This window comes from Colias eurytheme, chromosome 16, assembly GCF_061535395.1.
Source record: "Colias eurytheme isolate Ceu_HAF_F1 chromosome 16, ilColEury1 Martin Lab GWU primary, whole genome shotgun sequence".
NCBI classification, from domain to species: domain Eukaryota; kingdom Metazoa; phylum Arthropoda; class Insecta; order Lepidoptera; family Pieridae; genus Colias; species Colias eurytheme.
The window spans coordinates 7672846-7697293 of record NC_142995.1 but is presented as its reverse complement, the minus strand read 5'-3'; the positions used below and the strand labels follow the sequence as shown (position 1 = coordinate 7697293).

The 24448-nt window shown below is 37.4% G+C and overlaps 2 protein-coding genes across 3 annotated transcripts in view; both read left to right on the top strand.

Annotated features, from left to right (window-relative positions):
* The first annotated feature begins 522 nt into the window (after window positions 1–522).
* Su(var)2-10 (E3 SUMO-protein ligase Su(var)2-10) lies at window positions 523–21330 on the top strand. 2 transcript variants are annotated; one of them, XM_090110684.1, is made up of 13 exons: window positions 547–706; window positions 1934–2068; window positions 2513–2618; window positions 4101–4246; window positions 4616–4793; window positions 4994–5095; window positions 5432–5672; window positions 7195–7429; window positions 7923–8080; window positions 17818–18012; window positions 18638–18829; window positions 19778–19868; window positions 20159–21330. In XM_090110684.1, exons 2-13 carry the CDS (start codon window positions 1962–1964, stop codon window positions 20163–20165), a joined length of 1758 nt encoding a protein of 585 aa, XP_089966810.1. In that variant the 5' UTR covers window positions 547–706; window positions 1934–1961; the 3' UTR covers window positions 20166–21330. The 2 variants fall into 2 exon arrangements, with proteins under 2 accessions (XP_089966811.1, XP_089966810.1); XM_090110685.1 differs by lacking the exon at window positions 1934–2068 and having other exon boundaries at window positions 523–706.
* Window positions 21331–21789: 459 nt separating this feature from the next.
* Window positions 21790–24448, top strand: part of LOC149901920 (uncharacterized) — a 128568-nt gene continuing 125909 nt past the window's right edge. Inside the window, exon 1 of the mRNA XM_090110653.1 lies at window positions 21790–22136. The gene's annotated coding sequence lies outside the window, so the exon portion shown is untranslated. The remainder of the gene's footprint in view (window positions 22137–24448) is intronic.

The following is a 24448-nucleotide window of genomic DNA, read 5'->3' as shown; positions in this document are numbered from 1 at the left end:
TTAAATTTCTTTTTAAAATCCTTAACTACAATTCTATTCTATCTAAAAGTTGGAATAATATTAAAAAGTTTTTAAAAGTTCTTGATTCGGATACTTGTACTGACTTTAATATAATGTGAAATAGTTATTTCATGGTATTTTAACGAATTCTCACTTCCAAAATTAATAAAAGCTAAGAAATTGTAAATATAAAACTATTGGGATAATCACATAAGACTTTTTATTACAGAAATAATACTTATTACTAAATGTAATGTAAAATATCCGAACATACATTTAAAATTCTTTGTACAACCCTAACCTTCAGGAAAAGGATATGTCGAAATCATTTATTGTCTATGAATAAAAAATATTTTTTAAATAAATTTAGGATTATTTATTTTATTACTTACCATTGTTTTCATATTATCCGTCTTGAAACTTCTTGTTTAAGATATGTTATCGAGAGAACAGCGATTCCACAACGTATTTGCTGTGTACTTGATTCAGTAACAATTAACATATTTATTAATGAGAACATATGAGTTTGTCTATGCCGTATCCAATGTGGCCGCTCATCAGCAAGCGTCAAGAATAGTCAAGTTATGGCGTTTTGTGAAAGACGTTGATTGTTTTTAATTTTATAAGTGTTGTTAATGTCAGTGTAACTTTTATAACTTAAACTTAATATGAGTAGATATTACGATTATAGTAGCGCCATAGCATGGTAAGTAACATGAATCTATTGCTTACATTCATACCGTTTCTAATCTAAATACGTTTACAATACAATGTTTCATTGATTATTTATTAAAGTTATTAATCTTTCCGTAGTATAGAAAATAAACATAGGCATTCTAACTTGCTGTTGTATGTAAGTTTCGGATGCCGGTAAATATTTACAAATAGCAAACGTGGTTGTTTAATCCAAACCCCCCTACGATGTGTAACAGAACTAGATTAAGGAGCACTGAGCCCGAAAAAAACTAAATAAATTACTTATTTTATTTTTATTTTCATTAAGATACCTCTATAAAATTAAATTTATCGAAAACCCGGTTATAAATATTATTTTCAATTTTTAAATATTGTATTAAATTAAAATAATCCTGTATTGTAAATTAAGGGGTTTCATTTGGTGAACTACCTAGTTGTATTCACTATGTAGAATTGCTCTCTTCTTTCTGCAAAATATACTTAATAATTTATGTTGGTTTATACTCACATTCATTTGTTTTAATTTAAGAACAACCCTCATGTTTTCCTTCTGAATTTCCATTCAACTTAAGCATTCATTTAGTTCTGATTTATTTAGATTAATGCTAGTTACCATAAAGCTTTGTAATAAATACTAGGAGCTTTTTCTGAATCAATAAGCCAGAAGTATATCTTTGTGTATATGCTACTTATATTATTTGTTATAGTGGTGGTCCTTATTATCCTATTTCCACAATAACAACACTAGCAAGTTGATCATTTATATTTTTAGTTTGATGATACTTGTATATTTCTGGAAAATTTCCTTGGACAAGAAATTCAACTTATTTCTCTTACTGATCAGCTCCTGTTGTCCCAATAATTATCCTTATTTTGTCCATTATTTAAGGAATTAATTTTATTTTTTCCCTAGCTTCACAGCTGCAGTGGAATAATTTATCTGTTTTCTAAAACAAAAGGGACCGCCAACATTATTACAAATCTTTATCTTCGTTTTCGGCTTTGCGGTTTGTCCGATTTCAAGCTGCAAGACATGTTTTAACCATTGTAGACATTGAATGGGTAATTATTCAATTGCAGATGTTTAAACCTCCCTTAATCCCAGCAAATGTAACTTCGGTAAGAGAAATAAGATGTCGCGTTGTCAAGGATCTACGAAATTTTCCAGAGCTTCACCAATACTGCCTTAAGCTGTGTAATAGCATTGTCTGTCCGTTTGCGGACTCCTTAATTTCAGTTGACATGAAAAAAGTTGGTCGTCAACAATGGTTAAAACAAGGTCTTCAGCGAGGGTAGTCAACGCTGCCCAGAGTGCACCAGCCACAAATGGAAATTCTTCTGAAATAAGAACCAAAAATAAGGGCTATTCTAGGCAAGTGTCAATAATTTGCGATTGTGGCGCAAGCTCCAGTCAGTAGGATTCAACTTGCTGACCAGCTCATAGAAAGCTTTAAGCAGGCTATTCAATGTTAACCGGTGTGTCTGTCTATGTAGACTATAAAGATACTTGGGAGAAACCCTCTACTGTAATCTGTCCAACACTGATATGCAAGGACAAGTGTTCTTGATGATTATTTCTAATTTTATTATCACATTTCACATATTGTCCTTGTATGTCTATTGGAAAATTCCAGGAATGAATAGGTCTTTTTCAATAAAAATTAATATTATAGAAAACGAAGCATGAATACATAGATGTTATGTCTAGCTTGGTGGTGGGTGTTTTGTTCGGCCAGAGACAGAAAATGCATGTTATATGTGTGATGTAGGAATATTGAGGATATTCTTTGTATAATTGAGAAATTTGTGGTTTCAGGAACAACCAGGGGATACAGTCTGGTGCAACGGGCACAAACTCGCAAGGCAAAGACCCGCTGGCGCCCGCGCTCCAGGGCTCCCGCAACATGTACCAACACCCAGTGGTCAGTGGGTACAGTATAGTCAATAATCCACAGGATTCCAGGTCACAGACACTACCAGTCACGGTTAGTGTTCTTTGTGTTTGGTGTTGTGCAGTTTGTGTCACCTGTCAGCATTGTATTTCGTTTAGTTTTGATTTGGTTCCCTAGTAAATGCATGTATGTTTTGTTGGGTAGTATCCAGGCTTTTAGAAGTTGAGTATGTTGTGTATTATTATAAAGTGATAAGGTTGAAAACAAAAGTTTACTCTCAATATAGGAAAAGTTCTGGTGGAGATATCAGATGCAAGAAGTGCATCTGATAGATAAAAACTAAAAGTCAACTAGCTTATGAAATTTTGAGGAATAAGATGCAGATTGAAGACTCATCACATCATGATCTTATGGATTTTCTGTTGTTTATGTACTGATTATATACTTTCACCTTGTATGGTATACCTCATTTTATATAAATAATATGTATTATCTTATGGTATAGCTATACCTAAAGGCGTTAGGGAATGGAATGAAATTTATGTTTGTGCTGCAAGATTATTTAGTTTAGTATTCCTTAGGTCTTTATAATGGTTTTATGTGTAAAGTTGTAGTTTGTGTAATTTGTGTTTGTTTTGTAGGAATGAAAGTGTATGCAATTAAATGTTAATTTTATGTATTTATTTGTGAGATTATTTCTTTGGACTGAAAATATTTTGTCTACAATCTTCACAAATTCACATTTGTCCTCTTTGTTAAAAGCTTGCTTATAGCCAGTTTTAGTTCTGTACAGTTCAACCCATGCTGATATTTTTTTATAAAAATTCAAAAATAGTGTGTGTAGCTCCTAAATGTTATCTCTAGAAATTCACAATGTGCATAATAATGTTGAATAGTTGAGATACAGATGTAGAAAAACATATTTAATATTTTTTTTGCACTAACAAAACCATTTTATGATATTCGCAAGCTTAGCATATTATAATAATCAAAAAGATATTGTAATATTCTAATTGCGAAAGTGTTTGTTTGTCTTTCTTTCGCGTCGCAAATAAACTATTTTGTGATATGATTTTTTTGTTCGAAGATAATTAAACGGCTAGCGATTCACGTGCTATTTTTTAACATCTCATTCCCAGGGGTATTTTATTATTATAATGTATACTTCAAATTCAAATTAAATCTATATCAACCGTGTAACATAAGCTATATATTATTATATGTTTGTTATTCCAAGCGAAACAACAAGCAACTCTCATTCAATAAAGCTAAATAGATAAACGCTATATATAAATATTTTTTAATTCAATATACATAATTGGTGATAAGTACATAGTAAACCTATTCAAAAGTACTTCTAAAATCGTAGAAATTAGAAAAAATAGAAGAAATCTATTTGAATAGATAAATTTTTATGTTTGAGTTATGACGATTCAAAAGTGCTTCTAGAAGTTTCGGAATAAATAAATTTTTGATTATATAAATGTTTGAGTTTAAATGTTGTTTCGTCAGGGCCACCAAAACCCCATGTACGCTAGCAGCATGTACCACGGGTACGGCGGGTCGGGGGGCGCCACGCTCGCGCCGATGCCGGCCCCGTCCCCCTCCGCGCAGATACCGCCGCCCTTCCCTGTGCACCCTGATGTTAAGTTTAAGAAGTGAGTAATGTAGGAATAAATGGTTTAATTAATGGAATGTGTAAAATTTGTTAGTAATGTTGATTTTATTTTGTTTGCCATAAATTATTTTCGTAACAAATAAATCTACGTGTGTATATGTGCAACGCAACGCCAGACCTTGTGTAGTATGGCTGAATGATTACAAATTTGTCAGATGTCGATGGATACAGCTCGTGGTGCTTTTAGAGTATGCAAGGCATAAGATCAAAATAAAAACTATAAACTTATTCAGTTGTTTGCTATTTCAGTTGTCAGACTGTTTATTATTTCAATTATCAGACATTGAAAGAGCATATGCAATAATACTAAAATGTAGCAGTACTTTTTAAATAGTTTAATTATTACCAGGCTACCATTCTATGACGTATTGGCGGAACTCATGAAGCCATCTACCATGATGCCGATGCAAGCTGGTCGGATGCAAGAAGGCACATTTATATTCCACCTCACTCCGCAACAGGCTACGGAAATCGCTTCAGGGAAAGACGTTGTTGGCACTAGTAATAAACTGGATTATGTTATACAGGTATTGTTGACACATTACTTTATAGTTTTTGCTTTTAAAGCTTGAACACACACACTTTTATAGCTCGAATACAGGGTGACTCGAGTAATCAGTAGCATGCTGAGAAAAAAATTATGGCAATGATGTTGTAAAAGTTTAACTTACACTGAATATAAAGCAATATCCATATAGAAATATTTAATGTATGTTACTTTCAACAGGCGCAGCTAAGATTTTGTCTATTAGAAACTTCATGTGAACAAGAAGACTACTTCCCACCTAGTGTTAATGTTAAAGTAAACAATAAGATGTGTCCACTACCAGTAAGTATTTCCTAATAATTACTTTGTCCCTTTAATTCTTTAAATACAAATTATACGATTGATAAATTTAGTTTTGTTGTTATTTGGATTGTTATTTTTGGTAAAAATATTATAAAGATTTAATTATGTATACATTTTTCTTATTGTCAGTTCTATCAATGCGGATATCACTCACCTGTTATTATTATCGTCCACTGTCTATCGTCTCAAACTAATCCACCAGGCCCCGGAATTACAGACACAATAGAAAATCTATTGTGTCGCGGTCGGATCTGGCCGTTCGGGGCTCAATGGGCTAAACAAATACTTGTTGTTCATAGCCTGTTTTTTTTCCAGAACCCAATCCCCACAAACAAGCCCACGCCAGAACCAAAGCGGCCTCCGCGGCCAGTCAACATTTCATCCCTCGTCAAACTGTCCCCAACTGTAGCGAACACGATACATGTATCATGGGCTGCTGACTTCACAAGAGCCTACGTACTGAGTGTGTTTATGGTTAAGAAGCTCACGTCAGCGGAACTGCTGCAGCGGTTAAAGAATAAGGGGACCAAGAATCCGGATTATACTAGATCGCTTAGTGAGTTGGTTTGGTGTATATATTGTGTAGGAAAAATGAATATTTACTATATGAATTACTTCATAATATTGTGAATACAAGGAGTAATGAACTCACAGACATAGATAGACTACGCAAGTACCGCGATCTGTATGAAAACCAAGCGTGTCATATTTTTTGTACTGACCTTGACGCGTTATGACGTCACGAGCGCTTTTTAGTGATGGTAATTTCATTTTACGCTAAATCGATTAGGACGCCACTCGCGCGGCGATTCTAGTATCGTCCTATCCCATCGAAGTAAATCGAAAGAAATCAGATCAAACTAGATCTATGTCTAAGAGGTAATTAAATAAATGAATCGTAATCGATTACTAAATCGATTCAAGACAGAAAAATGATAATTACCATAGACAGAGGAATGATAAAATAAATTTATAAACCTTTTAATATTCTAACAAGTAAACTAATGTGTTTTAGCTTTTTCTTACATATGCCCATTGAGTTACCGTGTACTACGTACTAGAGAGGCCATCGAAAGAAAGTAATGAAACTGTCAATCAATCAATCTTTATGTCCCGTTGCATCAATCCATTTTTCTTTTATGTTCGGGTTACTTGGAAAACTGAAAAAACAAACATAGTCTAAGCAATAAGGAGTTTTCTTAAAAAACTCCCAAGATGACACTTTAACTAATGGCGTCCATGTCATAATATTTATTTTTAGTACCTTTGTATTAAAATACTTAAAAGTTCTAGGTCAAGTCGTATTAAATGACAAAAAAAATCTATGCCTTTTTTTCTGAAAAATTGCTCCTTCAAATTATCATTTTTCTGTTCGATTATAAAATCGATTAGAATCGAGAACTGTTGCATCAAATGAACATCACTAACCACAAAATTGGACAGAAAAATGAGAACAGAAAAATGAGAAGACGCTATTCATTGCTTGTTATCATACGACTCGATCTTTACCGTGCCAAGTAAAAGCCGCAATGTATTCCGAATCATTTCGTATGATTTGGTATCCGTGTTTGTCACGATCGTTTTCCACAGATATTCTTTATTTGATTTTAAAATAAATAGTGCATATTCTGATTAGAAAATTACTTACCGGTGGAAGGAAACATCTCTGCTAACTCGGCCACTCACAGCTGTGGAGTTTCTACAGTTTATAACGGCGTAATTCGGCATTTTACTTTATTCAGCTTCACGTCTTTCCTTGGCGAACTGCAAACGCGGACTGAGTGTAGGCCAGCGTCAAGTAAGTTTCATAATCTTAGTTTGGACACGGGAAGTACATACACTCGCTTAGTCTATCTTGATACATGTCTGTGAATGAACTCTTGTTTGTTCAGCATAAAGTAAGGTAATATAAAAAGTAACTAGTTGTAATGTTCTGTTACAGTAAAATCATTCAGCTGCTGTATTATTTACATTGATTCACTGCAAACAACTGTTAAATACTAGAAAAAAAGTGCTGTTCATTAAAATTTTCATACCTTAAAGTTGTTACAACATACTCATTGATCTGTTGTCCACAGTCAAAGAGAAGCTCTCAGAAGACTACGACAGTGAAATAGCAACAACTTCACTCCGCGTCTCACTAATGTGCCCGCTCGGCAAGATGCGCATGTCGTGCCCGTGCCGGCCGGCGAACTGCCCGCACCTGCAGTGCTTCGACGCGTCGCTGTTCCTGCAGATGAACGAGCGGAAACCCACGTGGCTGTGCCCCGTGTGCGACCGCCCCGCGCCTTATGACTCCCTGGTAGTTGACGGGTGAGAGAATTTAAATTTTTTATTAAAATAATTAATTAATCTACTAGGTAATCTATAATCATATTGCTTAAGCTGAGAAGTTAGTTTCTTTGATTGTTTAACCATGATAATGGAAAAAGGCACTACTGGTGTTGGATCTACGTAATGCATTACTCCCTCAGAACACTCATCACAAAAAGAATATGTGCGTAATATCGACAGGTCTAAGCAGGCAATTTTTTTAATTACTAGCCGTCCGCGCGGTTTCACCCGCGTGGCTCCCCCCCCCTGTTGGTCTTAGCGTGATGATATATAGCCTATAGCCTTCCTCGATAAATGGGCTATATAACACCAAAAGAATTTTTCAAATCGGACCAGTAGTTCCTGAGATTAGCGCGTTCAAACAAACAAACAAACTCTTCAGCTTTATAATATTAGTATAGATTTCCCGTAGCCCTATCTTCTACTATAAACAAAAGTTTAAATATTATGATTACTTACATGTTCTGTGCAGCTACTTCCAAGAGGTGCTCACGTCCGGGCGGCTGGCGGGCGACTGCAACGAGATCCAGCTGCACGCGGACGGCAGCTGGTCGGCGCACGCGCCGCCGCCGCGCGTGCCGCAGGTCGCGCCCGCCGCAGAGCCCGTCACGCTCATACCGGACGATCTGGGTGCGTTGTTTCACTACATTGGTTAACGCACTTTTGTTTGTGTTAAGGCCTTAATAGGGGCTAGCGACCTTGCTAGGTGATTTACAAGGTGGGATCGGGGGACCGGCGCGAATCTACCGTAGTAAAAGTACGTATAAAAATTATTAAAAAGATATTTGGATATGGAATCAAAATTTAAAACAACCATGCCCGGTGTTTCAATTTCATAAACACACTGTAAAAACACTACAATAATGACGTTATATTGACTTAGCGTTTTGGTTTAAAGTCCAAAAATCGACCTCAGTTCACGATTTTTTTCCAAAAAACCTGATTGTAAAATAAACAAATTAAAACAACCATGCCCTTTATCATATTCGAAACTTTAATATACATTTTTTTTAGATATGTACAATGTACATTAAGAATCTAAGAAGAAAAACGGTTATAACTAGAGTTAATTTTCAGTATTAAAAGGGAATTCTACCCGATTCAGGCCTTAAGAATTTCTTCATTAAGTATGTGATGCCCATACTCGCCTACGGCGTATCCGCTTATAGTCTAGCGACTGATCGCAGATATTTTTTTTTTTTTTTTTATTTATTATTATTATATCTGCGATCAGTCGCTAGACTATAAGCGGATATGTTGAAGGCGCGTATGGCAGGAAGGATGCTGCTCCCATTGGAGTCCACCCTTTATTTTATCGGGCTTGGTAGCCGGCAGTGTTGACTAGTCAAAAATGTCTCGTCGCTTTTTGAGACGACGCACGTTTTCAGGTTCAAGCAGTTTTGTAGCAAGAGGGTTTGGATGTTTTCCCAATCGCACTTTGTATGAAAGATGTTGCGTACATATTTCCTCTTTGATGGTTGGTATGTTCAAGAAAGTGTGGACCTCTTCTGTTCTGATGAACCAGGGAGCACCTGATAATTGCTTGAGAATATAGTTTTGAACTCGTTGCATTATCATTATATTAGAGTTACAGCTTGCACCCCAAAGTTGCAGTCCGTATGTCCATATTGGTTTAAGGACTGTTTTATAAATGAGGAGTTTGTTGTTCATGGACAGTTTTGAGTTTCGACCTAGAAGCCAGTGGAGTCCTCTGTATTTTAAATTTATTTCGTCCCTTTTTTTTTTAATGTGTTCTTTCCAGGTAAGTCGACGATCTAGATGCATGCCCAAGTACTTGACAGTATCACAGTGGGGAAGTTGAGTACCGTTTAGTTTTACAGGAGCACAGTTATCTTTGCGAAGAGTAAAGGTCACGTGTACTGATTTAGTGACACTGGCAGTAATTTTCCATTTTTTCATCCAGGATTCTATTTCATTCAGTGCCTTTTGTAGATTTTGGGATGCTTGCATCGGACATTTGTGTGATGCAAGTAACGCTGTGTCGTCTGCAAACGTCGCAACTACTACATCTGAGTTTCTTGGAATATCGGATGTGTATAGGGTGTACAAAACTGGTCCGAGTACTGATCCCTGTGGTACTCCAGCAAGGATATTGTAGAAGCCTGATGTACATTCGTTTTCTGTAACTTGAAATATTCTATTGGATATATAAGATGCCAAAACTCCATAGAAGGTATGTGGTAATAAATTTTTGATTTTGTACAATAGGCCTTTATGCCAAACTTTGTCAAAAGCCTGCTGTATGTCAAGAAATGCAGATGAACAATATTCTTTCTTTTCAAAGGACTTTCTTATGCTTCTACAAACTCTGTGGACCTGTTCCAAAGTGGCGTGTTCACTACGAAATCCAAATTGATGGTCAGGGATAATTGATTTTTGTTTAAGGATGTCATTAAGTCTATGGAGCAGGGATTTCTCGAATAATTTAGATGTAGTTGGCAGAAGACTGATCGGTCGGTATGAGCTTAATTCATGAGCAGGCTTTCCAGGTTTAACTATCATTATGACCTGCGAGACTTTCCATAAATCAGGAAAGTGCCCTAATCGCAGTATAGCATTAAATAATGAGGTAAGAAATACTATTCCCTTTCGTGGTAATTCCTTCAGGACCTTTCCATCAAGGAGGTCAAACCCTGGTGCTTTGTTACTGTCCATGATTGTAATGTTCCTACGGATTTCTTTAGGAGTTACTAGTTTTAGAGGAAGATCGAGTTGGTAGTCCTGCATGAGAACTGAATCAATATATGTTTCATCTTCATCATATTCTGTTCGGTTTGACTGGAAAACTTGACTAAGATGGTTTGCGAAAGCTGTAGCTTTGTCTTGCGGGGATTTAGCCCAGTTCCCGCCTTGAGTTCGAATTGGTGGTTTGTGATGAAGTGGCCGGTCAAAGTTTTTGCATGCCTTCCAAAGTGAGTAATTTGTAGCTTTGGTGTTTGTTAGATTTTCCAGATAAGCTTGCATCGATGCATCATTGGCTTCGGATAAAAGAGCTTTCAGATCCTTGGCGGCTTTATTCAGTTTCCTTTTATCGTTTGGGTGTCTACTTGTATGCCATACTCGCCTCAGTCTCCTTTTTTCCAATATTTTTGTTTTTATGGATTCTGAGATAAGCTTGTCCTGAGGTAGGCGGTTCGGTAAGTTGGGAGTACATGTCCAGCAGCATTCCTGTATTGTTGTGGTAAAAATTCTTGTAGCTTCATCTATATCTGTCTCAGTCTTCAGGGGTATTTTCAGATCAAGCCTATCGTTAACCAGTTTGTGGAACCTTTTCCAATTAGTGCGTGTATTATAAAGTTTTATACTTTTTGAAACTTTAATAGCATTTATGCCAATGGTTAGTATAACTGGGACATGATTCGAGTCAACGTCCAGGCATGTTTGTATGTGATGGAATAGGCTTGATAAACCCTTCATTATAAAAAAGTCAATAACATCAGGCAATCTTTTCGAATCACTTGGCCAGTTGGTAGGATCTGGTGTAGAGATGGTTCCTAACATATTTTTGTCAATACTCTTCTTGAGCTCTCTCCCCCTAGTGTTAGTGAGTCTTGAAGCCCAATGAACATTTTTTGCATTCCAGTCCCCGCCGGCAATAAATCGAGTACCAAGTGTGTTAAAAAATTCATTGTACTGTTCATCTGTTATTTTGTGCTTAGGAGGACTGTAAACAGCAGACACATTAAAATTTCCAATTTTATCCTCAATCGAGATGGTGGCTGCTTGCAAGTGGGCTGTTCTGTATTTAGGTTGGGCATGATGTTTGATGTTGGACTTGACTATAACAGCAGCACCGGCGTGAGCAGTACCATCTGGGTGGTTAGTTGCATATACATCATAGTTACTTATTCTAAAAGTGCTATTATTATTGAAATGTGTTTCAGCCACAAGAAGTATGTCAATTTGGTGTGAGTGCAATAGAAGTTCAACTTCATGTTTTTTTGGAGACAGACCGTCTGGGTTCCAAGTTGCTATTTTGAGTGACGTCATTTTGATATTTTGGACACGAGGGTAGTAATCAGGTTGATTAGTGTGCTCATTTGTTGAAGTATAAGATCAAATTTTTCAGCTTGTCTGAGTAGCATGTCTTCAATGGTTTTGTTTGTTGGTGGAATTATAGGATCATTGTTTTTATTACCTCGTAGTACATCAGAATATCTCATGTTTTTGTTGCTATTAGTATTTTGTGTGAAATTATCTTTAGTATTTAGCAGTGGGTTTTGAGTGTTAGAGTTTTGTATTGTTTTATTTGTTTCTCTATTTATAAGATGTGAGCGGTTCTTTTCTTTTCTTTCTAGAATTTCTCTGTACACTTCACAACCCTTATAATTTGCTGGATGTGCACCAAGACACAGAGCACATTTTGCTGGAGTAGTACGATCAGTCTTTGGGCAATCTGCCGTTCTATGAGATTGTGCACATTTAACACAGCGATAGGGCCTCATACAATAATTCTTAGAGTGACCATATTGCTGGCATCTTTGACATTGGACAATAGTGTTTCGTTTCCGGGTATCTTCTATAGTGACTGCTTGGTGATAGATGAATTTGATATTTTTTACAGCTGTATTGTTCGAATTCTGTTTTAGGTTAGCAAAGAATGTTGAAGTTGGTTTCTTGTCTGGCCCGTATTTGGCATTAATTATTTCTCCAATAACTATATTTCCAGTTTCCTCGATGGCTTCTTTAATAATTGTGATGGGTGTAGTATAGTGAAGGTTTTTGATGACGATTCTACAGGGGCGTTCATCTTTGCTATTAAATGTGTGTCCAATTAAACCTTTTTCTCTGACAATAGATACTGTTTTCTTATAAGAATCTATAGTTTGGCAATTAATGCGTAATTGGTTTTGGTTGACGATTTTGTAAGTAAAGTCTTCTTTGCTAATGATGTTTTCTAATAGTTCAGTAAGCTTATTGACATCTTTGATACCATATAATATTATTATTTTTTTTTTTTTTTTTTTCGAATTGTCAACTGTCATTATCCACGAAAACATACTCTCGTGAAGAAAAATCGTTACTACGGAAAATATTCTAGTTCATGTCAATAAAAAGTGAAAAAAGTGGAAAATATAACCTGAAGTTCAAGTGTGATAGTTATCCAGTGAAAGTGTTGTGTTTTTCACAAAAAGAACTAGTGCTAAAAGTTTATAGTGACACTTAAAACTTTTTGCAAACTACAGACTACCCTCAATATTACACCTTACTTTCTACTGTCAAGTGAAGATGACATGACAGGACCTTGACATGACCATAGACAATATTATCTGTGTTGCCACTACCTAAATAAATAAAAATAGAAGATAAATATCATTAAATTTTAATAAATATATTTTACAATAATAATTTAAAAAAAATAAAAAGAAAAAAAAAAATATACACCGTTGCATACGCCTACTTGCGGGAATGGGTGTCACACTACAAGTGACCTTAATGTTTCGGCCCGACTCGTGGGAACAAAAATGAGCGAAACCGTAAAACCAATTGACAACAGCTTACCCGATAGGTCGGATAGAAACAACCCTAAAATATTAACACAGCAACTTTTCCACAAGGGAATATTCATAAATAGGCCAAGATCCAACTCCTTTAGCGAAACACCTAACCCGGAAGTGAATCGAACAAACCTAATAAGCAATGCTAGAGAAACAAGTAACAACAACAATGCCCATCACACTACACAAGACCAAGAATGGACACAAACCAATAGTTCTAAAAGGCAAAGATCTAGCCCAGACCCAACTCAGCGCAGTCACAAACAATGTAAACTAAACTACTGGCTGGCAGCGCCAGGAATACCAGTGTCTAACAGTTTTAATGTACTAGACACTGAGGAACCTACATTGACGACTGAAATATCGCCTACGCTCAAACCACCAAGACCTCCTCCGATGTTCATTGACAAAGTTAGTAACATCCAACCCTTACTTCAACTACTTGAAGAAGTCGCGCAAGGAGACTATGAAGTCAAAGTCCTACGTAACGAAAGAGTTAAGATACAACCTAAATCAGCCGAGTCATACTCCACCATCTACAAAGAGCTTCGGAAGAAAAATACAGAATTCTATACTCACCAACCAAAAGTAGAAAGAAGTTTTAGAGTTATTCTCAAACACCTCCATCCATCTACTGACAAAGAAAGCATCAAAACAGCCCTTGAAGAATTGGATCATAAAGTTCGAAACATCTGGAATATCAAAAGCAGAATATCAAAACAATCTCTTCCAATATGGAGCATCGATCTGGAGCCTAATGTAAACAATAAGGACGTATATAAAATTACATCCTTACTCCATTGCCGCATAGTCATCGAAGCACCAAGACCAAAAAGAGAAATTCCACAATGCTCTAACTGCCAGGAATATGGCCACACACAAAAATTCTGTCACAGGCAACCTAGATGCGTAAAATGCGCTGAATCACATCATACCTCCCAGTGTCCTCGAAAAGAAAGATCAATCGATGTCAAATGTATACTGTGTAGTGGAAACCACCCCGCTAATTATAAAGGCTGCATAGTGTACCAAGAACTGCAAAAAATTAAATTTCCTGCACCACACCCTATAAGGAAACGAATGATGGACATAAGAACAAATCAACCCGATGTAAAATTACATAGTTCTAACAGCAAAAGAACTTACGCTTCTGTCACAAAAGGTGCGCAACAACCTAACATTGAAAATAATAATGAATCAACCATAAACAACAAAGCTGGAACTAACGGCGATCTAAACGGTATACGGGATCTATTAACAACTCTTATGAACCAAATGCTCATTATGACAAAAACGTTAACCGAAGTCATTGCCAATATCCAAACACATTCACTGCACTAATTATTGGCGTATGGAATGCGAACGGCTTGTCACACCACTCAGAAGAGTTGAAAATATTTCTCAAAATGAACCACATAGATATAATGCTTATCTCCGAAACTCACTTCACATCAAAGAGCTACCTAACAATAACAGGTTATACTATATATCGCACAGACCACCCAGACAACAAGGCCCATGGTGGTTCAGCTGTTCTTATCAAATCGAAGTTAAAACACTACCTTCTGGGCTCTTACTCAAAAAATTATATTCAAGCAACAAGTGTAGTAATAAGTGACTGGGTCAGCGATATTACGGTTTCAGCACTATACCTACCACCAAGATACACTGTAAAAGAAGCAGAATTTAACGACTACTTTCAAACGCTTGGTCGCCGTTTCATTGCGGGCGGTGATTATAATGCAAAGCATACTTTTTGGGGCTCCCGGTTAATACTACCTAGAGGGCGAGAGCTTCTCAGATGCGTCCAAGCCAAGAATCTGGAAGTTGTGTCTACTGGACAACCCACCTATTGGCCATCTGACAAAAATAAAATTCCGGATCTTATAGACTTCTGCATCACCAAAGGAATCCCCAAGAACAACATCACCTGTCAAGGTTCCCTAGATCTGTCCTCCGATCATTCCCCAATTCTAGTAAATGTTCAAACTGTCGCTGAAACACAAATAGAAAAATGTACACTACACAATAAAAACACTAACTGGCCACTGTTTAGAGAACTTGTCGATAAGGCATTTACTAATCAAATCCGTTTAAAATCAGCAGATGACATAACAAAAGCAGTGGAATTTTTCAATAGTAGTGTACAAGATGCAGCATGGTCGTCGACCCCGCCATCGAAACCTCCAAGGACAGATAACCTTGTCCCCAGACACGTACTTCATAAGGTAGCATTAAAAAGGAAACTACGTAAACAGTGGCAAGAAACTAGAAATCCCAATACTAAAAAGCAGCTTAATCACATCATCAGAGACTTGAAGCATACACTAGATCTAGATCGTAATGTAATATTTAGTAATTACCTATCGGGACTGGACTCCACCGCTTCCTCAGACTACTCCTTGTGGAAGGCCACCAGAAAACTCAAACGACCTGTCAGAATATCACCCCCCATTAGAAAAACAGATGAAACTTGGGCCCGAACAGACCAAGAGAAGGCTAAGTGCTTCTCGAATCATCTGACGAACGTTTTCTCTCCTCACCCATATGAAGGCCCATTAGATCACCTCGAAGTTGTCAACAACCTTCTGGGCACAGATGTGGATACGGAAAACCCCCCGCCCAAATTCTCAAAAAAGGAGATCAGCAATACTATAAAGTGCTCTAACCCAAAAAAATCACCTGGTTACGATCTCATCACCAATCGTTTATTAAAAGAGCTGCCTGAATTGGGAATGATCTACCTAACGTCTCTTTTCAATGCCATAACAAGGCTACGATTCTTCCCTGATCAATGGAAAGTCGGGATGATTATTATGTTGCTTAAGCCAAACAAAAAACCTGAAGAGGCGAAGTCATATAGGCCCATAAGCCTTCTACCGATGGTTTCCAAAATATATGAGTCACTCCTACTGACACGCCTGCTACCCATACTCGCGGAAAAGAAATTAATACCAGATCACCAGTTCGGGTTCCGCAGCAAACATGCCACTGTTGATCAGGTACATAGGCTCACGAAAAAAATTATGGAGTCCTTGGAAACAAAAACGTACTGCTCTGGTGCTTTCTTGGACATATCCCAGGCATTTGACCGTGTATGGCACGAAGGCCTACTCTATAAAGCTAAATCCTCACTACCAAATCACCTATATGACCTTATAAAATCATTCTTGGAAAGAAGACACTTCATTGTCCGGGAAGGAGAAGCGTTGTCCGAGCTGTGTCCTATAAAGGCGGGAGTCCCTCAGGGCAGCGTGTTGGGACCTGTACTATACCTGCTCTTTACTGCCGATATACCGACACCCACAACAGTCATCACAGGTACATTTGCTGACGACACCGCTATCTTAGCAACGCATATTGACCCAGTAATAGCCTCAGAGATACTTCAAAAGGCACTTAATGAAATCTCCCAATGGCTCAAGAAATGGCGTATGAAGGCAAATGAAACAAAATCTGTAAACGTCACGTTCACTTTGAGAAGAGGCTTATGTCCCGCAGTAAAATTAAACGACATTGTAATTCCTCAAGCTGATCATGTGAAATACCTCGGAATCCACCTTGACAAGAGATTAACCTGGCAAAAACACATCTTCACTAAAAGAAAACAACTTGGGCTACAGGCTAGAAAACTGCACTGGCTCATCGGTGGAAAGTCCCAACTGTCCCTTGAGAACAAAATACTAGTATATAAGGCTATCCTAAAACCCATATGGACATATGGGATCCAACTTTGGGGAACCGCGGCTAATTCCAATATTGAGATACTACAAAGATTTCAAAACAAGATACTAAGAATAATGACAAGCTCTCCGTGGTACATACCCAACGAGCTCCTTCACAATGACCTAAGAATCCCTACTGTGAAACAAGAGATCCAACGCTACACCAAGTCATATAAAGACCGCTTAGCGCACCACCCTAATATTCTCGCCCAGACACTTATGGGTGAAGATCATCAAGCACGACGACTGAAACGAAAAATACCTCAAGATTTGGTCCGCCCACAGTGACCACACTGTTATAATGAGGATGTGACAAAGGTCACATACCGTGCATGCCAATAATGATATGTCCAACATGCCGCTTATTGTCCCAATTATGATGGAGACAGATCGCAGCAAAAAAAAGATAAAAAAAAAAAAAAAAAAAAAAAAAACTATTGAGTTTTAGCACTAGTTTTTTTACGAAAAACACAACACTTTCACTGGATAACAATCACACATGAACTTCAGGTTATCTTTTCCACTTTTTTCACTTTTTAACGACATAAACTAGAATATTTCCCGTAGTAACGATTTTATCTTCACGAGAGTATGTTTTCGTGGTTATGACAGTTGACATAATCCTGATCGCAGATATAATTAAAAAAAAAGTATGTGATTGCAAGGTAGATTTGTACGGATTTCATTCATATTTGTCGTGATTGGAAACATCTATCTAGATATTGAACATCTATCAGCGATTTTCATAAGCTGTTTTGTTAGTTATTAGTTATTACCAAAATTTGTTATATTATGTTAATGTTGCAAGAATTGTTTTAAACTTCACCAAACATAATTTTCTTGCACATATTATATTGCTATCATTATTTTCTGAAGATTGTCGCTTTCATTTGTGTAATAAGTGATACAATCCATACTAATATTATAAATGCGAAAGTAACTCTGTCTGTCTGTTACTCAATCACGCCTAAACTACTGAACCAATTTGCATGAAATTTGGTATGGAGATATTTTTATAGCCGAGAAAGGACATAGGCTACCTTTTATTGCGAAATATGTACCACGGGCGAAGCCGGGGCGGACCTCTAGTGTGTAATAAGTAATTAATATTGTACACCGACAGAAGTGATACCGCTGGATAGTAACGGAGCGAAGAAAGCGGCGGTTGGTGAGAACCGAACGCCGAAATCGACAGAAGTATTGGTTGATCTCACATCCGACTCGGAGGACGAGTTGCCGCTCAAACGGAAGACACCCGCACCCAAGTTTTCACCAATTGCACCTGTAACACCCAAAGAAGAGAGTTATTCCTCAAATGGTATGAAATTATTTGTACCTAAATATGTATTATGTACTTAAATTGAATTTTTGACATTTTAAATTTTCTTCTCACTTTTACTATCATAACTTCTAGGCATTGTGATGATGATGAAAGTAAGACCATGTTTTGAAAATATGGCTAAATTACTTCCTTTTGAGGAAAACATTTCAAATACTCAATTGAGAAAATCTTTCAACATCGTTTTAATAACCTGTCTAGTGTCTATACTATATTAACATGCGTTAAGCCACAGCTGTCGACCACCACGTCAATCCGCCATTGAGATAATATTACTACGTATGGAGGAGACACCACGAACAAAATCTGTGCGCCATTTTTTTGCTCTAACTAAGTTTTAAAAATTATTATCTAGTTAGGTACTTACCAATGAAAAGTTATGTTAGTTACTTTTCCGTATTATTTATATTATTTGTGCAATATCGTAACACACACGAAGGCATATTTGATGCGTTTCACTTTAAAACAAATAAAAAATGAACGTGCAGTTAAGCCATATGGCTTATGTTGAGCGGAACATAAGTGATGTAGGCGGTGTCGTCTCCATATGTATATCTCAATGCAATCCGCTCCATAATTCTAATGTCTAATCTGCGTACATCAGCCGAAGCAGTCTCATCGAGCGGCTACAGATCCCCGAGCGGCGCGTGCGGTGTGATCTCGCTGGACAGCCCCTCGCCCCCCGCGGCCCCCGCGCCCACCTCGCCCCGCGCGCCCCTCGCACACACCGCGCATACAGCACACACCACGCACCCCACACACCCGCCTGATGAGCCTGATAAACAGACTGAACACTGTAAGTACGAAGTGTGGAAGTGCTTGGTGCGTCCTGCTTGCCTGGTACTTGTTACCAGCAATCGGGATATTGTTTGTAAAGGACAATGTCACTAGAACATGTCATAGCCAATCTGGCTGTTTCTACGCCGTGCCCACACACCTGCCTGATGAGCCTGATAAACAGACTGAACACTGTAAGTATGCGATCGCCTGCTGCGTCCTGCTCGCCTGGTACTTGTAACAAGAAACTGAGATATTGTTTGAAAAGGACAATGTCACTAGACATGTCATAGCTGGCTGTTTCTTCGCCGTGCCCCACACACCTGCCTGATGAGCCTGATAAACAGGCTGAACACTGTAAGTTTAAGTACACTCAATACTTTGTATGCAAGCACTTGCTACGTTCTGTTCGCCTGGTACTAGACACGTGTAACCTGGATTAGAAACTGACGGGTGTATCGCATCTGCTACGTTCTGTGTATATCGCGCGGACCTGTATCGAATATTTTATGAAATGCCTAGGCTGTTTATTATTTGCGTCGCGTCTTTAGGTCATACAGCACATAGGCTTATTCCACACACCCGCCGGATGAACCTGATAAACAGACTGAACACTGTAAGTAAGTAAGGCTTAAGTTTGCATACTGTAAGTATGCGAGCAGCTGTTTTGTCCCGCAGCTATTTGGCTAAATCAGCCTCTTCATAAATATCCTAGGCTATTTCTTAAACGGCGTCTTGTAATAAAAAAACGCGGTCTAAAGAAGTTTCACTTCATAACTTATGATCAAAGCAAAACTTCCTGCGCGTGTTTTTTAATGAGCGATACAATAGATCTTGCAAATCAGGTGTTTGCTTCACTATTAATTCATATATCGCCGTTCGGACATTTTTTAACGACCTTTTGATTTGATAGTGTGTAGAGTTGTTTACAATAACTAACAAGTCAATGATTAACATATTTTCGCAGGCACAAGTAACAGCGACCGTGAGAACGAAACATCACCTTCACATTGGGCTCCGTACGCTGACTCTGCGCGGGATTCGCAAGACTATCGAAGGTAATTACTAATTATTAACTTCATTTATGTATAACTTTATTTATATAAAAACTCTAATATTATTTGTTTTGAAAGTTGTATGTATTTTATAAAATGTGATGTCCAAAATTGTATCAAATAACTTAACCAAAAAAACATTTACAATTCGTAGATCCCGTTAATAGGGAAAATTTATGTTATGAAATAATCAAATCATATCAAATAAACATATTCGATTTGATTATTTCAGTACATATATTCTTCATATTATAAAACAATTTGACGTTTCAGAACATTTGTTTTTTCACCAGATACTGACTGAGGGACAAGAGTGGCCGGCCGGCGTACGCCAGCGGTCATTCTTCTGACGAGGAATCTACATACGAAGTGCCCGTTATTCAACCATAATAATATAAACTATCGAACTACTCAGTGTTAAAAACATCAATAAAGATTTTCAAATTTAATACATTTCATTTCCACGGCTCAAGTTGGTACAATGCAATTTTGAACACCTTCCATACAAGTTGTTTCTAATGCAAATAAAATACTGACCATCGTAACAATCATAGTGTAGCGGACATTATAAATATTCCATATTATAGATAAGTATTTCTACATGTCGGAAATTATCGTACAATTATATATTATGTATTTACAAACACTCCTTTTCATTACATCTCGATTAGTTGACCTCTAAGAAATCTCACAGAATGATAGTAAATTAACAGTTAGATAGTAAATAATTACGATTAGCTTTTGTTACCTGATATTATTTAAATCTAAATAAGTCCGATGCAATGACTCTACTATTATGTATGTGTGCGTGTACAATCTTCATTGTAAAGGTGTAAAACCAAATAATATGTGTGTATGAATAATTTTATTTACGAACTACTTTTTCATTAGAATTTAATTAGATTAAATGCGCATTGATTGGCAATTATTGAAATTTTCATTTAACAGATATTAAAAATTATTTAAATGTTTTTTTTATACTTTATTGTCTACATATTTATCAAAAATGAAATGACAAAAAGTAGTGTCCAAAATACCTTAATGAATTTCAATGTCAAACTTGGTCAAAAATTATACTAAGCTAGTAACAGAAGTTAAAATATTGATTTCTGGCTACTCGCCCCGGCTCCGGGCAGTTTTAAAATTTTTAAGTTATTAATTTATTATCGCAAACTAATCGGAGACAAATGCAACAAAAATAAAAAAAATCCGTTCAGCCGTTCTCGAGTAATAAGTTGTGTAATAAACACGTCTTTTTATAGTAATAGACGTTGCCTAAAGAAACGTTTGAAATATTTATTTGTATTTAAAATTAAGAAGTAGCATACTTATAATATTACTTTAATAAAGTGTTTGTGACGGCGCTTATATAGTGCTCTTACTTACATTTTAATGATTTAATGTTAATAACTAAGATTATATCGTAAGGTAGACACAATAAATACAATAAATGTAAATATGAGAATATTGTGTTTTAATATTTCCCCAAAAATATATTTTCGCAACAAATTAACACTAGTTTATTTATCCCACAGAACATATATACTCAGGGGAGATTTATCCTCCCTTAGATATAAGTTATAACAGACTAAAGTTAAGTATAGTTAGCAAGTCAAAAGGTCAATGGCCTAAGACGAAGCTTTAATTGTCAGATAATTATTATAATGAATGGGCGTCCATGACTATGCCGCCGACGACACTTCAATCGTTATCTATTCACTGGATAAATCCGCGATAGTAAATGCTGCGGCGGCAGACGCCGCCGGTCATAATCAGTATGCGCCCTTCTCATTTTTCTACAGCCTGTAAAAAGGTCGCCATCTCCCTCTCGCTAGAAGCGTGCAACATAAAGACATCCCGCTCACTCCCATGTCGTACCGGTCTCGGTACCGGGGGACACGTAGCGTTCCTCGCTTCATTCGAGTTCCGCGGTCATCCGCCGACTCGATGCGGCGCTGACGTGCAATACGCCAAACTAGTGTTTCTACCGTAAAATCACCAGTGTTATTTGTTTATACCTACTATGGATTTGATTACATGGCCCCAAGGATTGACTGGCGATTGTATGTTCTATTGAACGTGTATGTGTTATGTTTGAAACGACTTAAATTGTGAAACAGGTCGGCCGTGTTCGTTTATGTGCTGAATGGTGATTAAAAGTAATTTACTTTGCTTTTACGGTGTAGAGGGTCGGTCGGTGCGTATCGATCGCATATTGAAACAAAGCTGTGGATTGTTTTGGCGGTGTGAAACAAGCCGGCAAAGCTTAAGGTAAGCGCTTTTAGTATAATGAACGTCGAAATAGTATGTAAATAGGTTCACGTTAACGTCTTACGGCCGCGGCGGTGCACGCTAGCGCGCGATGTATCGTAGCGATGAATATGATGGGAAGCTTTGTCATTTCGACTAGACTTATTAAATTATTATAAATGTGAAAATGATTCATGGTATTATGAATGCGTCTGCGGTTCTTCCATTTATTAATAAGGCGGCTGAATAGAGTAATGCCTTTTCTTAATGGGATAATGGCTCTCGCTGGCCGCGTTCGAAATATTTATAAAGCGCCCGGACTCCGAACCGTACCGTGTCAACAAGCGGTGGGCTGTTTGCCTTCCCATTAGACGACAAGGGAGCCGATAAGGCGAGGCTCAACAACCGACATAAATACCACGAGCTTAAAGCTTTTCCTAAATTGCTCACTGATTGTGTTAAGAAAGAAAAATATGAGCTCAGAGACAGATATTCTCTTTATAATAGGATTATTTATACCCGTAATAGGCTTTATACATAGATTAATTTAATATGTAAATTGAATGCGTAATGGAATATGGATATTCATAGTCAATAAACAGCTGTCATTAGTACAAGCGTCTTTATACAGAGCGTCTCGAACGCGGCGACAATGGCGCGATTGTCACATGTGGTCACAATGCTAATGGCTGGTTCACACTTTGATTAGTGTGAGTGCAGGTGATTAGTGCGAGTGCAGGTGTGTAGTGCGAGTAGTGTCCAATTGACTGCGAGTGCAGGTGATTAGTGCGAGTGCAGGTGTGTAGTGCGAGTAGTGTCCAATTAATGGCTGGTTCACACTTTGATTAGTGCGAGTGCAGGTGATGAGTAGTACTATGGTAGTACTACGTGTGGACAGCGACTGTTTAGTGCGAGTGTTTAGTAGGCTGTGTAGTAAAGTGAATAGAAGCGTGTTCTATTTTTTTGCGAGTGGACTGCGAGTAGCCACGTCCCGCGCGCCCTCCCTTCCCCCTCACTCGCAGCGTGCCTGCACTCGCACTAATCACCTGCACTCGCAGTGAATTGGACACTACTCGCACTACACACCTGCACTCGCACTAATCACCTGCACTCGCAGTCAATTGGACACTACTCGCACTACACACCTGCACTCGCACTAATCACCTGCACTCGCACTAATCAAAGTGTGAACCAGCCATGACTGCGAGTGAAGGTGATTAGTGCGAGTGCAGGCACGCTGCGAGTGAGGGGGAAGGGAGGGCGCGCGGGACGTGGCTACTCGCAGTCCACTCGCAAAAAAATAGAACACGCTTCTATTCACTTTACTACACAGCCTACTAAACACTCGCACTAAACAGTCGCTGTCCACACGTAGTACTACTCATCACCTGCACTCGCACTAATCAAAGTGTGAACCAGCCAAGTAGATGTATTCAATTAGATTTCAGTAGCTGAGTTATTATTCATTTTCAAAGGAACTCGATTTCATTGCTAGTTCCATATTTATGTTTATAATAATTTTAACATTTAATAAACATAAATTATAATTGATGTTTAGTTTGTTAGACCTCTAATTCAAAACATCAATCTTCTTATATATAAAAATGAATCGCCAAATGTGTTGGTAAGCGCATAACTCGAGAACGGCTGAACCGATTTCGATAATTCTTTTTTTATTATATTCCTTGAAGTACGAGGATGGTTTTTATGTAGAGAAAACGTAAATATGTACCAAGGGCGAAGCCGGGGCGGACCGCTAGTTCTAAATAAAAATATACCTATCGAACTAGGTTACCTACTTGTATATTTTATTTTCCATAACCACCTCAGCTCAAAGGCATTTGTACTATTACAGTAGAATCTTTGATATAGAACCATGGGTGTCATGTGTGTAGCATTAAGTGGAAGCATTTGTATGCTAAATGAATCGGCACAAGAACGAGCGATCTTTTTCCTTATTTTGTTCCTGTATGAGCGGAATTCGTCGCACGTTATTATTAGGTATAAAAGGCTACGTTACATCATATAAATAAATATACATCCTTAGGTACATAAATAACTTTTCCATAATAATATTATATAGGTATATACCTATGCCATGTCACATTAATTAATATCGGGTTATAGAATTTTAATTAAACAACCCCTATTCAATGTAACTATTAACCTTTTGACCGCCAGAGCAAAAACGCATCGCCGTGCCCTCCACGCCAAGCCACAAATTCAATGAGATAACCTTGAAAATAGTAGGGATTCCAAAATGTTATCGATAAACATAATAATTCACGTCTGAATATTTGAATAAACAGCTTATAACACAAAAATAATATTTA